General features: G+C 40.0%; 1 protein-coding gene across 2 annotated transcripts in view; it reads left to right on the top strand.

Annotated features, from left to right (window-relative positions):
• The window catches only part of EIF2B3 (eukaryotic translation initiation factor 2B subunit gamma), a 133,573-nt gene that overhangs the window by 44,109 nt on the left and 72,321 nt on the right, over positions 1-17,143 (top strand). For both annotated transcript variants that reach the window (XM_030823770.1, XM_030823771.1), the window contains exon 5: positions 11,272-11,383. In XM_030823770.1, coding sequence (XP_030679630.1) covers positions 11,272-11,383 — 112 coding nt within the window. The remainder of the gene's footprint in view (positions 1-11,271; positions 11,384-17,143) is intronic.

The raw sequence follows: 17,143 nt of genomic DNA, 5'->3' as shown, positions 1-17,143 counted from the left end.
TGAAATTTTAAACTCCTCAATACCTATATTTTGTTACATTTGAAGGCTAAGATTCACCTAAATAACTGAGTTTTAAATTCCTCCCATAGAATGCTATGCATTTCCATCATAAGCATTTTTTAAAGAATCGTAAGTTTTTCAGATTATATATTTGGCATGCCTCTTGGCTGCTGTTGTGTGCTAGAACAGCCTGCAGTCCACTGTTTCCCAGATATTGTTTAATAGTCTAGATCTTCTAGACCCAACTTCCTCAAATGGTGTTCTTACTTCTAGGGGAATGGCTAATCTCTGGATGTTTCTGGAGCCACCTTTCTTCCCCTTGCCACTTTCTTCTCAGAAGATTTATAGGAGATACAGATACTAAAGAGGGCAGGATCAAATTCATGTTTAGACTTTTTGGAGTATTTCATTCCTGCTATAAGTCTTTATACAGCTTCCTTGCCTGAAATGCTCTCTAGCCCCTTTCTCCTCGGAACACATATATTCCAAATCCAGCTTAGCCTTCAAGTTATTTTCTAAGACCTATCCTGACCTTTTAATATAAATTATATCCTTTTGTTTGCCTACATATAGCAGCCTGCTCTCTTATTTACTCTTTCCCCTACTGGACTATAAGCTCCATAAGGGAAGGGATTATATCTGTTTTATTTTATTCCCAGCACCTGGCCCAGTTATGTCCCATGGTGAGCAATCAATAAATATTATTGAATGGCCTGCTTATAAAGGCAGCTCTTCTTGCCCCCCACCCCAGGTAAGTGAAGGTAGACCTGAGCACTAGCAGTTTAAAATCCTAAAGATGTTAGTCTGAGCTATAGTTGGATTCATAAGTAGGTATTACAAGAGCGCGTGAGCTTGTAATGCTTTTAGCAATATGGATCTAGCAGACTGATACTGACTACATTGTCTATTAATTTTATGTTTAGAAATGGTTTCAAGATTTTTAAATAAATACCTAACACTGTACAATGATTGTTAAGAGCACAAGGTCTATAGAGTTCAGACTGGGTTTCAGTTCTCAAAAGCTGTGGGATTTTGGACAAATTACCTTGATCTTCATGAATTTTGTTTTCTTCTGTTATAAAGTGAGCTTGAATCCTTTCAGGATTTTTGTGAGAATTAAATGACATGTTTATATGGCATGTGGCCCATTTGTTACCTGAAAGATAGTAGATGCTTAATAATTTGTAATTGCTATTGTAATTTGGTACTGAAACTTAACAAATCTCATTTAATAACTTTGTAAACATTCTATATCACATATTTATTTCACATAAAATGGCAGTGCTTTAAAAACCACAGAATATCAGTGTTTTTATTTGCATTTTTACCATAATAGCTTGTAAGTTTGAAGGGAAACTCGTAGTGACAAGTGTCTAGACAAGCCTCTTTGGAAGGCTCACATGTAACTTTTTTTGAGACAGAGTCTCATTCTGTTACCCAGGCTGGAGTGCAATGGCACGATCTTGGCTCACTGCAACCTCCGCCTCCCGGGTTCAAGCAATTCTCCTGCCTCAGCCTCCCAAATAGGTGGGTTTACAGGCGTCCACCACCACACCCAGCTAATTTTTTTTTTTTTTTTTTTTTTTAGTAGAGATGGGCTTTCACCATGTTGGCCAGGCTGGTTTTGAACTCCTGACCTCAAGTGATCCACCCGCCTTGGCCTCCCAAAGGGCTAGGATTACAGCCATGAGCTACCGCGCCCAGCCCACATGTAACTTTTCTAGTGATTCAAACAGCCCTGCTTTCTAGCATTTTCTAGAAGGTACTAACTGTTGAAAAAAAAATTTTTTTCTCAGGAAAAAAATGGACAACTTAGAAGTGTAAGCAAGACCCAGAAACCCAGCTAAGGCTGTGCGGGGAAATGGGGTTCTAAACTCTGAGAAACCTCATTTCTTTTTTTTCATCAGTAGATACCATTATTATTCAGCCATTGTCTCACCATTGCTTGATACTACTTACTGAGTGAAAGGGTGAAGAGATCAGCTTACCACAGTTACTGAGTATGTATTATGCCAACTCCTAAACTAGGCACCAAGGCTATAGAAACGGGAAAAAAAAACCAAAATGCCACAATATTCCTACCCTCAAGGAGACACAAAAAAGTGTTCATTGTACTCTCCCCAGTCATAGGGCATTTTAAGAAACTTGGAACCTGATGGAGAAAATTAGATTAGGTATTGTGTTTTTAAAAGAATTTACAGGCTGGGCGCAGTGGCTAACGCCTGTAATCCCAGCAGTTTGGGAGGCCAAGGCGGGAGGATCATTTGAGGTCAGTAGTTTGAGACCAGCCTGCCCAACATGGTGAAACCCTCTCTCTCTAAAAATACAAAAAAATTAGCTGGGTGTGGTGGCGCATGCCTGTTGTCCCAGCTACTCGGGAGGCTGAGGCAGGAGAATTGCTTGAACCCGGGAGGCAGAGGTTGCAGTGAGCAGAGATCATGCCACTGTATTCCACCCTGGGCAACAGAGCAAGACTCCATCTCCAAAAAAAAAAAAATTTATAAAAGCCTCTCATTTGTAATTGTTTACATTCACAAACATCAAACAGTAAAGACGACACATAGAAAGAGAATTTGAGTGATACCGTATATACATGTATATCTTAAACTTGCAATAATATGTAAAAATAATTTCTGTTTCCCATCCCTTGTTAGAAACTTTCCTTTTCTTAATTTCAGTGAGAAGATAATATATTTATATTGCTTTATTGCAGATAATATGTTTAGTAGGGGGCTTTTTTTTCCTATACATTCCTCTATGTAATTGTTTAATACTATTATGATTTAATGACACAAATCATTGATTATTGTCTCTATAGTTCCACTTTATCTCTTGGAATACTTGAAATGGAAAATGTTCTAGGAAACTTTATTTAACCAATCCAATTCACTGTAGTATTTCCCAAACTCCTCAGTTCTCAGAGTTATATAGCCTTGGCCCAGACTAGAATCAGTACATGTTAATGTACTTCAGAACCATGAGTGAAAACTCTTACTTGGCTGTCACCTCTTAATCGGCTTAGCTCCCTCTGCACTAACAGATGTTGGCAGGCAGTTCTGAGCCTGTACAGTATTTCTTTTGCTACAGCTTTCTTTATTTCCCTTGAAGCTGTACTACCAAAAAAAACCTGTTTGGGCTTCTGTGTTAACTATTTTCTGCTCTCAGTCTTCCAAATCCCACCCCATTTTAAAAAATAACTTAAAGTAGGCCAGGCGTGGTAGCTCACGCCTATAATCCCAGCACTTTCGGAGGCTGAGGCCGGGAATTCAAGACCAGTCTGGCCAACATGGTGAAACCCTGTCTCTACTAAAAATACAAAAATTAGCTGGGCGTGGTGGTGGGTGCCTGTAATCCCAGCTACTTGGGAGGCTAAGGCAGGAGAATCGCTTGAACCTGGGAGGCGGAGGTTGTAGTGAGCTGGGATCACCACTGCACTCCAGCCTGGGCAACAAGAACAAAACTCCTTCTCAAAATAAATAAATAAATAATAATAACAAATTTAAAAAATTAAAAAAACAAAATAAAAATAAAGTGACTTGAAATTCCTACGTACTCAAAATTGAATTTGTTTTGTTTTGTTTTGTTTTTGAGACAGAGTCTCTGTCACCCAGGCTAGATCGCAGTGGCGCAATCTTGGCTCACTGCAACCTCCGTCCTCCGAGTTCAAGCAATTCTCCTGCCTCATCCTCCCGAGTAGCTGGGATTACAGACTCCTGCCACTGCACCCAGCTAATTTTTTGTATTTTTTAGTAAAGACGGGGTTTTACCATCTTGGCCAGGCTGGTCTTGAACTCCTTACCTCGTGATCCACCTGCCTCAGCCTCCCAAAGTGCTGGGATTACAGGTGTGAGCCACTGCGCCCAGCCTGTTTCGCTCTTGTTGCCCAGGTTGGAGTGCAATGGCACAATCTCAGCTCACTGCAACCTCCACCTCCTGGATTCAAGTGATTCTCTTGCCTCAGCCTCCCGAGTAGCTGGGATTACAGGCATGTGTCATCATGCCTGGCTAATTTTGTATTTTTAGTAGAGATGGGGTTTCTCCATTTTGGTCAGGCTGGTCTCAAACTCCCAACCTCAGGTGATCTTCCCGCCTCGGCCTCCCAAAGTGCTGGGATTACAGGTGTGAGCCACCGTGCCCAGCCATAATTTTCTTATTTACCAAGTTTTTTTGTTTTTTAACCCATTTATGGCCTAATAGCATTTTGTGGACAGTTGCTCAAGATAACATCAGTGGTAAGTGGTAAGAGCCAGAACTCAAACCCATGCCTTCTGATTCCATAACCTGTGCTTTCTATTTCTTTTTTGAATTAGTTTTTATCTTTATCAAAGTTTTATATGCCCAAAATTTAAAGAGTATCTAATTATCTAAGATATATTATAATAAATAGCAGCCCCTCACCCTATCTATCCCCACCCCACTTAGAGATGCCACTTTCAACATTTCTAGCTAATTTTTTGGATTTAACTCCATATCTCCAAATAACATGCCTTTATTTACTGTGTCTTAATTTTTTTAGCTTTAAGAATTATCTGTTCACTTCTTACTATAGAATGTAAAGATTTGGTTCTATTTTACCACATGCTCTGCCCCCACTACATGTATGCAACCTTATATTTGGCCCAATTTCCTAATACAATTATTCATATTGTATTATTAATTAACTGAATATTTTATGTTCAGAATATTATCATGACTGTATAAATAGTATTCACAGTTGAGTCTTGTAGTATATGATTACTTTTCTCTTTCCTCCTGTTGTTTTCCTAAAGATTGTCTTGTTTTTTCATTTGCTTGTTTTTTATGTATTTATCACTAATTCAACCCAAGCTCCAATTGTGTGAATTTCCTCGCCTTACATTGCAACACACTAGATGTCCTCTCAGTTTCAAATTCTTCAAGGTACCTCTCCTAAAGCTTTTCTAATCTGAGTTAGTTGCCCTGCTGTAGAGCTGTCATTTTAGGTTCACCCTTCACTGTCATATCTTGAACCTCATGTTTTCTTCTTTCTTACTTTATACCCACATTTTCTGTAGGACACATCCTCTGGAAGCCTCCTGAGATAGAGATTGTGAGAAGTAAATTTTTGAGCTTTTGTATCCCTGAAAATGTCTTTATTCTGCCCACATATTTGTTTCATATTTTGGCTGGATATAAACTTCTCTTGGAAATCATATCCCCTCAAAATTTTGAAGGTTTTTTTTGTTTTGTTTTGTTTTACTCTCTTCTAGCTTTTCTTTTAAGAAGTCCAACATCATTCTGATTCTTGATTCTTTGCACGAAACACTTTTTTCCTCTTTTTCTTGGGATGGGAGGGGGAGCTTATAGCATCTTTTTGTTTCCAAAGTTCTTCAAATGAGAACACTTAAAATCTACTCTCTTAGGAATTTTCAAGAATACAATACATCGTTACTAACTAGTCACCAGGTTGTATTAGGTCTCTTCATGAGCTTATTCCTCCTAAGTGAAATTTTGTATTCTTTGACAAAGGTCTCACAATAGTTTTTTGTTTGTTTGTTTGTTTATCACATGGTATTCCTAAGCAGACTTCCATGCAAGTACTAACTAGGCCTGACGCTGCATAGATCAGATGAGATCAGATACCTTCAGGGTGATATGGCCGTAGACCCCCCACCCCCACCCAGTAGTCTAAATTTCTGGTTTCTTCTTCTTGTCTTACTGTGCTGGCCAGGACCTCCAATAAAATTATGTGTACAAATGATGCTAGTTGGCACCCTTTTCTCATTCCTGATTTTAAAAGGAATATTTTCAACATCTCTCCAGTTAAAATGATGTTTATTACTATAGGGGTGTGTGTGTGTGTGTGTGTGTGTGTGTGTGTGTGTGTGTGTATGTGTGTGTGTGTTTGTTCGTTTTGAGACAGTCTGTCTCTGTTGTCCAGGCTAGAGTGCAGTGGCACAATCTTGGCTCACTGCAACCTTCGCCTCCTGGGTTCAAGCAATTCTCCTGCCTCAACCTCCCAAGTAGCTGGGATTACAGGCATGTGCCACCACGCCCAGCTAATATTTGTGTTTTGGTGTGAGGTTTCACCATGTTAGCCAGGCTGATCTTGAACTCCTAGCCTCAAATGATCCACCTGCCTTGGCCTCCCAAAGTGCTGGGATTATAGGCATGAGCCACTATGCCCAGCCTACTATACATTTTTATAGGTACTTGTCATCAGATTGAGAAAGTTCCTTTCTAGTTCTGATTTATTGGGAGTTTCTTGGCCTAAGGATATAAATTTTATCAGATGCTTTTTCTGCATCTATCAAGTGGTATATGGTTTTTTCTCTGATGATGTGATGATGATACCTGGGTACCTGGGATAAACCCAACTTGGTCATGGCTTATCCTTTTACACGTTGTGTTAGTTTTTACTACATAACAAACGTTCCTAAACTCTAGTGGCTTAAAACGACAAACATTTACTTGCTTATGAGTCTGTAGGTTGGCAGTTTGGCCTAAGTGTAGCCAAGATGGCTCATCTCTGTTCAAGTGATATCAGCTAGTGTTTTAACAATTAATTACTTATAAAAGTTGCCACACATTTAACAGTTTAAAACAACACTGTGGGCCAAGAATCCAGGCATGGCTTAGCTAGTCCACCGGAGTCTTTCAGAAGTCTGCAGTCAAGATGTCAGCTAGGGCTGGAGTCTCATCTGAAGGCTCAACTGGGAAGGGATTTGGTTCCAAGCTTACTTGGTTGTTGGGAGAATTTCATTTCCCTAGGACTGTTGGACTGAACCTCAGTTTCCACCACACTGTCGGCCAGAAGCCACCCTCCTTTCTTTATCACTTGGGCCTTTCCAACATGGAAACTTACTTCATCAAAGCCAGCAAGGGAGAAACTCTTCTAGAAAGGCAGAAGTCACAATCTTATGTAACCTAATTATAGAAGTAACATTTTATTACCTTTGCCACATTCTGTTGGTTAGAAGCAAGTCACTAGGCCAGCCCACATTCAAGAAGAAGGGATATACAAGGATGTGAATACCAGGAGGCAACCATCATTCTTATCTTAGTCTCCTGTAACTGGGCTAATTAATATGTATAGAGCCTTGGCTGGGCACAGTGGCTTACACCTGTAATCCCAGCACTTTGGGAGGTGGGTGGGTCACCTAAGGTCAGGAGTTTGAGACCAGCCTGGCCAACATGGCAAAACCCCATTCCTACTAAAAATGCAAAAATTAGCTGGACGTGGTAGCACATGCCTGTGGTCCCAGCTACTTGGGAGTTTGAGGCAAGAGAATTGCTTGAACCCGAGAGGTGGAGGTTGCAGTGAGCCAATATTGTGCCACTGCACTCTAGCCTGGGCAACAGAGCAAGACTGCACCTCAAAAAAAAAGAAAAAAATATATAGAGAGCCTCAGCCTTGACAGCTAGATTTTTCTTTTCATCTAGTCTCTTACCATCCAGAGGGTTAGCCCAGGCTTGTTTACAAGGTAGCAGCAGCAGGTTCTAAGCATGACAGCAGAAGCTACAAAGTCTCTTGAAGCCTAAACTCAGAACACACACTGTCACTTCAGCTGCGCTCTGTTAGTTCAAAGCTAGTTACGGAGCAAGCCCAGATATAAAGGATAGAGAACTAACCTTACCTTTGGATAGGAGGAGCTCCAACAAGTTTGTGGCCCTTTTTAATCTACTCGACATACTATTTTGACCTGCTAATGAGTAAATTTGCATGTTCCTTTCTCATAATATCCTTGCCTGGTTTTGGCATCAGGATCATGCTGGCCTTATAAAATGAGTTGGAATTCCTAACTCTAGACATAGCACCTGCCATAGGGTAGGTGTACAAAGATATTTATTGGTAGAATGAATCAATCAATGAATGAATGGATAAGCAAAATGCCTGTAGATGAGACAGAAGAATCAGTCAGAAAAGTAAAAATCAACTAGGGGAAAAAATGTGAATACTTGAATATGACAGATTTTTTTTTAATAGAAGTTCAGTTTTGTCTGCTTTCTTAAGTTTGTGTAGCCTTTCTTCTTAGGAAGACATTCTACAATTACCTGCTCTGCTCCCATAGTGAAATTCCTATTTTGCTAAAGCAGAACAGAAAGAAACCTTTCCAAGTTTCTATAATTTGTATCACATTCTGAAGTCCCAGTTACTATAATAGCTGCAAAGAAGCAATACAAGGTGGAGGGTCTGAGAGGGAGAGAAAAATGACTAAAGTGCAACATAGCTGAAAAATTGGCTGGATGGAAATTATTGCTCCCAGGACATCAGTGATTCAAGGTTTCTGTGAGCCTTAGGACTTGGGTAGGGGAAGCATTCCAAATTATATCCAAAAATAACATCTCTGTGTTTCTTTTTTAAATGGCTGGCTCATAATGAGACCCTTACAGACTTTGTTACATTCTCAAGTTTCCATGTAATGTATAAGTTGATATATGTCTAAGCTGCTATGTGGCATTTGAAATTCTCTGCAAAATTTAGCTTCAGATTGGCAGCATTTGCTCTTCCTTTTTTGGATTTCATTTGGTTATTGAACTAAAAAACCCCAACATATAATTTTTTATAATTGTTTTTCCTCATTTATATTCAAACACTGCATATGAGATGACCAGAGACCATCTGATTGGTGATCTTGAATACTTTCAAATACCTGAGCTAAACATATTGCACAATCGAATAATATATTTGGTTATAGGTATACAGGCAGCTTTAGCCAACAGTGAAACATACTCTGTTATTTAGCAGCCATTGTCTGTCAGTAGGAAGCAAATTCATCTTTACAGATCTCATTTTTCCTAGAGCTAAACTTTCTGTTTCTCCTATGTAAAGAGGTATTGAGGCATTGCTTTATGTGGTTGTTGTGAGGATTAAATTAGAGGGTGTATTTTGTTTAATTTTTAAACTTAACATTTTATTTAATGTTTTAGTTAATAACACTATTATAAATGCTTTACAAATATTCACTTAATCTGCATAATAAACCTGTGAGACAAACACTATTATTATCCCCATTTTATAGATGACACTGAGGAACAGAGAGGTTGAGGAACAGAGAGGTTAAGTAACTTGCTCTAACATAAACTGGTAATTGGCTGAGCTGGGATTCATACCCAGGCGGTCTGGCTCCAGAAGTTCTGTTCTTAATCATTCTGCTATTTTGTCACTATGAGAAAATGTTTCTGTAAGCTATAGATACTGTACAGATGTTAGTAGCACATATTATTAAGTATATAACACTGTACTAGATGTTATGGGAGATAGAAAAGAATCAGAAGCCTGCCTTTGAAAAGTTTATAATCTAGTCGGGGAAGAGAAGTATGACATAGAAAATAGCAATAATATAGCAGCGTGTAAGATCACTGTCTACCAAGACCTCTTCACACATAATAAAATATACACTACCCATAGCATAGAATCTACTGCCTGTAGTTAATGTTGGTTAAATGTGGATGACTTTAAATAATATTATTCCCATTTTCACAGTAAGAAGACCTAGGTTATTATTTGCAAAGAGAAAATTCTTTTAAAAAAAATGAAGTGCCCTAAATAAATAAACTTTATTTATTTATTTATTTATTTATTTATTTATTTATTTATTTATTTGTTGCGATGGAGTCTCACTCTGTCGCCCAGGCTGGAGTGCAGTGGCGTGATCTCAGCTCACTGCAGCCTCTGCCTCCCAAGTTCAAGTGATTCTCCTGCCTCAGCCTCCCAAGTAGCTGGGATTACAGGCACCCACCACCACACTCGGCAGCTGATTTTTTAATTTTTAGTAGAGATGAGTTTCACCATGTTGGCCAGGCTGGTCTGGAACTCCTGACCTCAGGTGATCCACCTGCCTCGGCCTCCCAAAGTGCTGGGATTACAGGGTGAGCCACAATGCCCGGCCTATTTATTTATTTTTGAGAGAAGGTCTTGGTCTGTCACCCAAGCTGGAGTGCAGTACAGCAGTCATGGCTCACTGCAGCCTTAGCCTCCCAGGCTAAAGGGAAGCCCTCAGCTTCCTCACTATAGGTTCATGCCACCATGCCCAGCTAATTTTTTTATTATTTGTAGAGATGAAGTCTTGCAGTGTTGCCCAGGCTGATCTCAAATTCCTGGGCTCAAGTTAATGCTTCCGCCTCAGCCTCCCAAAGTGCTGGAATTACAGGCATGAACCACTGCCCAGCCATGCTCTCTTTCTTTGTTATATATATTCAATATATATAATGCATACATAATATATATAATTATTATTTTCTGAGCTATCTGAGAAGTTGTAGATATGATTTCCCTTTGCCTTTAAATATATCAATATGTATTTCCTTGCTCTCCTCCAAAAATGATAGTCTCTCAAAACAGGAAATTACATTGGTACCATACTTTAACATACAGACCTTGTTTAAACTTCACCAATTAACTTAATAATATCCTTTAGAGCGGTACGAAACAAATTTGATCACCCATGTTTTAAACACCATGGCATGTGCTATAGGACACTCATTGGTATAGTTTGGATGTTCCCCCAAATCTCTTGTTGAAATGTAATCCCCAGTGTTGGAGGTAGGGCCTGGTGGGAGGTGTTTGGGTCATGGGTGCAGATCCCTCATGGCTTGGTGCTGTTCTTGTGATAGTGAGTGAGTTCTCATTTAAAGGTGTATGGCATCTCATCCCCAGCTCTCTCTTATTCCCTCTCTTGCCATGTGACCAGCCTGCTCTCGCTTTACCTTCTGCCATGAGTAAAAAGTTCCCTGAGGCTTCCCCAGAAACCTCCTGTATGCTTCCTGTATACCCTGCAGAACCATGAGACAATTATAAATTATAAATCTTTCTTTGTAAATTACCTTGTCGCAGATTCTTTATAGTAACGCAAAATGGCCTAACACACTTATTATGGCTCCTCTCTCATCTCAATCCTGTTTTTTTTTTTGAGATGGAATCTCACTGTGTCACCCAAGCTGGAGTGCACTACAGTGGCACAGTCTCAGCTCACTGCCACCTCCACCTCCCGGGTTCAAGTAATTCTCCTGCCTCAGCCTCTCAAGCAGCTGGGACTACAGGGCGTACCACCACACTCGGCTAATTTTTGTATTTTTAGTAGAGACAGTCTTTTGCCATGTTGGCCAGGCTGGTCTCAAAGTCCTGACCCCAGGTGATCCACCCACCTCGGCCTCCCAAAGTGTTGGGATTACAGGCGTGAGCCACTGCACCCACCCTTCAATCCTGTGTTGTTTCCAAGAGCACTGAGCAGATACTGTGTTCCCTGGTGTATTCATACAGGCAGGGCAAATGGCTTTATTTCATTTTTTTTTTTCTTTTGTATGATTCAGTGGAGCAGCGTGACTTCATTGGAGTGGACAGCACAGGAAAGAGGCTGCTCTTCATGGCTAATGAAGCAGACTTGGATGAAGAGCTGGTCATTAAGGGATCCATCCTACAGAAGTAAGCCCTAGGGTTTTTTCTTCTGGCAATTCTCCTTGTCTTAAAACGAAATAAAACCACCCAGTTGATGGGAAAGTGGGAATGAAAACTAGACTATACTGTGTGAAATTGACAAAAGTATGTGAATATTTTTCCCATGAGACAGGATGAAGGCTTTTCTTCACTGCATAAGCCTGTTTCCCTATCTTTTCTTGCCAAGGTAGAGCCAAATCGTGCAAAAGAGTAAAGCAAAGCAGCTGTGAGGAGAACAGGACTGTCTTTCTGACAGTGTTATAAACCCCCTTTAAAAAAAAAGTGGTAAAAAAAAAAAACACATAACATAAAATGTACCATTCTAACCTTTGTTTTTTTGTTTTGGTTTGGTTTGGTTTGGTTTGGCTTTGGTTTTTGTTTTTCATTTTTTGAGATGGAGTCTCACTGTGTCACCCAGGCTGGAGTGCAGTAGTGCAATCTTGGCTCACTGCGACCTCTGCCTCCTGGGTTCAAGTGATTCTCCTGCCTCAGCCTCCTGAGTAGCTGGGATTACAGGTATGCGCCACCACGCCCAGCTAATTTTTGTATTTTTAGTAGAGATGGAGTTTCACCATGTTGGCCAGGCTGGTCTTGAACTCCTGACCTCAAGTGATCCGCCCACCTCGGCCTCCCAAAGTGCTGGGATTACAGGTTCAAACATATCTCAAACCATTCCTCTTTGTCAATAATTTGATTTTCAGTGAGCCACCGTGTGGCCCATTCTAAGTGGCCTTTTTTTTTTTGAGAGGGAGTCTTGCTCTGTTTCCCAGGCTGGAATGCAATGGCGCAGTCTTGGCTCACTGTAACCTCCACCTCCCAGGTTCAAGCAATTTTCCTGCCTCAGCCTCCCAAGCAGCTGGGACTACAGGCGTATGCCACCACACCCAGCTCATTTTTGTATTTTTAGTAGATATGGGGTTTCACTATATTGGCTGGGCTGGTATTGAACTCCTGACCCGTAGTCCACTCGCCTCAGCCCCCAAAGTGCTGGGGATTACAGGCATGAGCCACCGCACCCAGCCCTAAGTGGCCATTTTTAAGTGAACAGTTGAGTAGTGTTAAATGTGTTCACATTGTGGTGAAACAGATCTCGAGAACTTTCATCTTGCAAATCTGAAATTCTATACCTATCAAACAACAGCTCCCCATTTTTTTCTCCCCACAAGGCCTTGCTACCCATGATTCTACTTTAAATATCTCATCTAAGTGAAATCATACAATATTTGCCTTTTTGTGACTGGCTTATTTTACTTAGCATAATGTCCTCAAGGTTTGTCCATGCTGTAGCATATAACAGATTTCGTTTTTTTTAAGGCTGAATAATATTCCATTGTATGTATGTACCACATTTTGTCATCCATTTATCTTCTGACAGACATTTGAGTTGCTGCCACCTCTTGGCTATTGTGAATAGTGCTGCAGTGAACGTGGGTGTACAGACATCTCTTCAAGACCTTGCTTTCAGTTCTTTTGGATATATATTTAGAAGTGGGATTACTGGATCATATGGTAGAGAACTATGATGTTTAATTTTCTGAGGAAGCTACATACTGTTTCCATGGCATTTTCACTATTTTACAATCCCACCAACAGTGCATAAGAGCCCCAGTTTCTCCACACCAGTACTTACATGGTAGCTGGCTCAGATACAGAAGGAAAAGAGACAATTCATTTATGTTATATCAAAACAAATAAAACATCTGGGCAGAGCCATGACTCAAGCATGAGTAAGCTCAAAAGAATCAGAATGTCAGCTGCACAAATATACTACAGAAAACAAAATGAAAGCAAGAAAAATGTCCTGTAAAAGACAAATAAGCTATCCTGAAAAGAATATAACTCAAGAAACAGAAGAAATTTTCTTAGAACTATGCAACTATATAACCATAAAACTACTTATTACAACATGAATTTAATAAATAAAAGTTCAGTAATGAGATGATAAAAAAGAGGATATTACAGAAGTAAAAAAAAAAGAGGATTGGCCAGGCACAGTGGCTCATGCCTATAATCCCAGCACTTTGGGAGGCAGAGGCAGGTGGATCACAAGGTCAGGAGATCGAGACCATCCTAGCTAACACAGTGAAACCCCGTCTCTACTAAAAATACAAAAATTAGCCAGGCATGGTGGCATGTGCCTGTAGTCCCAGCTACTTGGGAGGCTGAGGCAGGAGAATTGCTTGAACCCAAGAGGCAGGGGTTGCAGTGAGCCTAGATTGTGCCATTGCACTCCAGCCTGGGTGACAGAGTGATACTCGGTCTCAAAAAACGAAAACAAACAAAAAAAGGATTAAATGATTACAGAGTTAATAAATTTTAAAATAGCAAAAGAATGGCATAGACACCACTGAAAATCAAATTATTGACAAAGAGGAATGGTTTGAGATATCAGTGATCTAGGTAAAAAAGAAAATCGTTTAAGAAATTAGAATCTGGCTGGGCGCGGTGGCTCACGCCTGTAATCCCAGCACTTTGGGAGGCCTAGGTGGGCGGATCACGAGGTCAGGAGATCAAGACCATCCTGGCTAACACGGTGAAACCCTGTCTCTACTAAAAATACAAAAAGTTAGCTGGGCGTGGTGGCAGGCACCTGTAGTCCCAGCTACTCAGGAGGCTGAGGCAGGAGAATGGCATGAACCTCGGAGGCAGAGCTTGCAGTGAGCCAAGATCGCACCACTGCACTCCAGCCTGGGTGACACAGCGAGATTCTGTCTCAAAAAAAAAAAAAAAAAGAAAGAAAGAAATTAGAATCTCTGAGGTTGGAGGATCGCTTGAGCCTAGGAGGTTGAGGCTGCAGTGAGCCATGATTGTACTACTGCACTCCAGGCTGGGTGACAGAGTGAGACCCTGTCTCAAAAAAATGAAAGAAAGAAAGAGAGAGAGAAAGAGAAGGAGGGAGGGAGGAAGGAAGGGAGGGAAAGAAAGAAATTAGAATCTCATAGAAATGAAATACAAAGATGATTAAATGTAATTAATGAATTAATGCCTCTAAATTAGAACATGGATTTCTAGAAAGAAAGAAATGAAGGGAGAAGAAAACATCAGTGAAATTATTTTTAAAATTTTCTGAGGATAAAAGGAGCTGGGTTTCTAGACTGAAAGGAAACTGAGTTCCCAGTAAAATGGAGAAAAGAAACATACCAAGGTTATCATTAGGAAATTTTATAACTGCTAACAAAGAGATCTTACAATCTTCTGGAGAGGAGAGAGGATATCATATACAAAGGAATTAAAATAGCTTTGAACTTCCTAACATCAACACTGGCAACTATAAACAATGCCTTTAACATTCTTATTTCTATCTAACCAAACTATCAATCAAATATGAGAGTAGAATGAGAACTTTTTAGACATTTGTTTTCCATGCATGTATTTTGAGAAAGCTACTAGACAAAGATGCCCACTTTCACTGCTGTTACCCAGCGTAGTACTGGACATCCTAGCTAGAGCAGTCAAACAAGAGAAGGAAATAACAGGCATCTAAATTGGAAAGGAAGAAGTCAAATTATCTGTGTTTACAGATGATATAATCTTGTATTTGGAAAAACCTAAAGACTCCATGAAAAAACTATTAGAACTGGTAAATATAGTAAAGTTCCAGGATACAAAATCAATATATGAAAATCAGTAGTATTTCTATATGCTAACAGCAAAGGATCTGAAAAAGAATTAGCCGGGCATGGTGGTATGTGCCTGTAGTCCCAGCTACTTGGGAGGCTAACGCATGAGAAGTGCTTGATGCTGGGAGGCAGAGGTTGCAGTGAGCCGAGATGGTGCCGCTACACTCCAGCCTGGGCAACAGAGCAAGACTCAGTCTCAAAAAAAAAAAAATCTGAAAAAGAAATCAAGAAAGTAATTCTATTACAATAGCTACAAATAAAATAAAATACCTGGGGATTAACTTAACCAAAGAAGCAAAAGGTCTCTGCAATGAAAATTATAAAATATTGATGCAAGAATTTGAAGAGGACACAAAAAATGGAAAGATATTCCATGTTCATGGATTGAAAAAATCAGTATTGTTACAATATCCATACTCCTCAAAGCAATCTACAGATTTTTTTTTTTTTCCTTGAGACAGAGTCTCGCTCTATACCCCAGGCTAGAGTGCAGTGGTGTGATCTCAGCTCATTGCAACCTCCACCTCCTGGGCTTAAACGATTCTCCTGCCTCAGCCACCCAAGTAACTGGGATTACAGGCGCCCACCACCATGCCCAGCTAATTTTTGTATTTTTAGTGGAGATGGGGTTTCACCATGTTGCCCAGGCTGGTCTCAAACTCCTGACCTCAGGTGACCCTCCCGCCTCGACCTCCCAAAGTGCTGAGATTACAGGCGTGAGCCACCATGCCTGGCTGCAATCTACAGATTTTATGCAATCCCTATCAAAATACCAATGACATTCTTCACAGAAATAGAAAAAACAATCCTAAAGTTTATATGAAATTGGCTGGGCACGGTGGCTGACGCCTGTAATCCCAGCACTTTGGGAGGCCAAGGTGGGTGAATCATTTGAGGTCAGGAGTTTGAGACCAGCCTAGCCAATGTGGTGAAACCCCGTCTCTACTAAAAATACAAAAATTAGCTGAGCGTGTTGGTCATGGGCGCCTGTGATCCCAGCTACTTGGGAGGCTGAGGCAGGAGTATCGCATGAGGCGGAGGTTGCAGTGAGCTGAGATTGCGCCATTGCACTCCAGCCTGGGCGACAGAGCAAGACTCTATCTCAAAATAAAATAAAATAAAATAAAATTTAAAAAAATTATATGTGGAATTACAGAAGACCCAGAATAGCCAAAGTTGTCCTAAGCAAAAAGAACAAAACTACAGGAATCATATTACCTGAATTCAAATTATACTTCAAATCATATTACCTGACTTCAAATTATACTGTTGGCTTTGGTAACCAAAACAGCATGCTACTGGTATAAAAACAGACATATAGGTCAGTGGAACAGAATAGAGAACCAGAGATAAATCCATACACCTTCAGTGAGCTCATTTTTGACAAAGGTGCCAAGAATATACGTTGGGGAAAGGACAATCTCTTCAATAAATGGTGCTAGGAAAACTGGATATCCATATGCAAAAGAATGAAACTAGACCCCTGTCTCTTGCCATATACAAAAATCAAATCAAAATGGTTAAAGAACTAAATCTAAGACCTCAAACTATGAAGCTACTACAAGAAACCATTGAGGAAAGTCTCCAGGACATTGGTCTGAGCAAAGATTTCTTGAGTAATACCCCACAAGCACAGGCAACCAAAGCAAAAATGGACAAATGGGATCATATCAAGTTAAAAAGCTTTTGCACAGCAAAGGAACAATCAATAAAGTGAAGAGACAACCCACAGAATGAGAGAAAATATTTGCAAACTACCCATCTGACAAGGGATTAATAACCAGAATATAGAAGGAGCTCAAACAACTCTATAGGAAAAAACCTAATCTGACTTTTAAATGGGCAAAAGATCTGAATAGACATTTCTCAAAAGAAGTCATACAAATAAATGCCAAGCAGATATATGAAAAGGTGCTCAACATCACTGATCATCAGAGAAATTCAAATAAAAACAATGAGATGTCATCTCACCTTAGTTAAAATGCCTTTTATCCAAAAGTGAGGCAGTAGCAAATGCTGGCAAGGTTGTGGAGAAAGGGGAACTCTCATATACTGTTGATGGGAATATAAATTAGTACAGCCACTATGGAGAACAGTTTGGAGGTTCCTCAAAAAACTAAAAATAGAG

This window comes from Nomascus leucogenys, chromosome 12 (genome assembly GCF_006542625.1).
Source record: "Nomascus leucogenys isolate Asia chromosome 12, Asia_NLE_v1, whole genome shotgun sequence".
NCBI classification, from domain to species: domain Eukaryota; kingdom Metazoa; phylum Chordata; class Mammalia; order Primates; family Hylobatidae; genus Nomascus; species Nomascus leucogenys.
The sequence above is the reverse complement of the archived record's forward strand: the minus strand, read 5'-3'. Positions and strand labels throughout refer to the sequence as shown.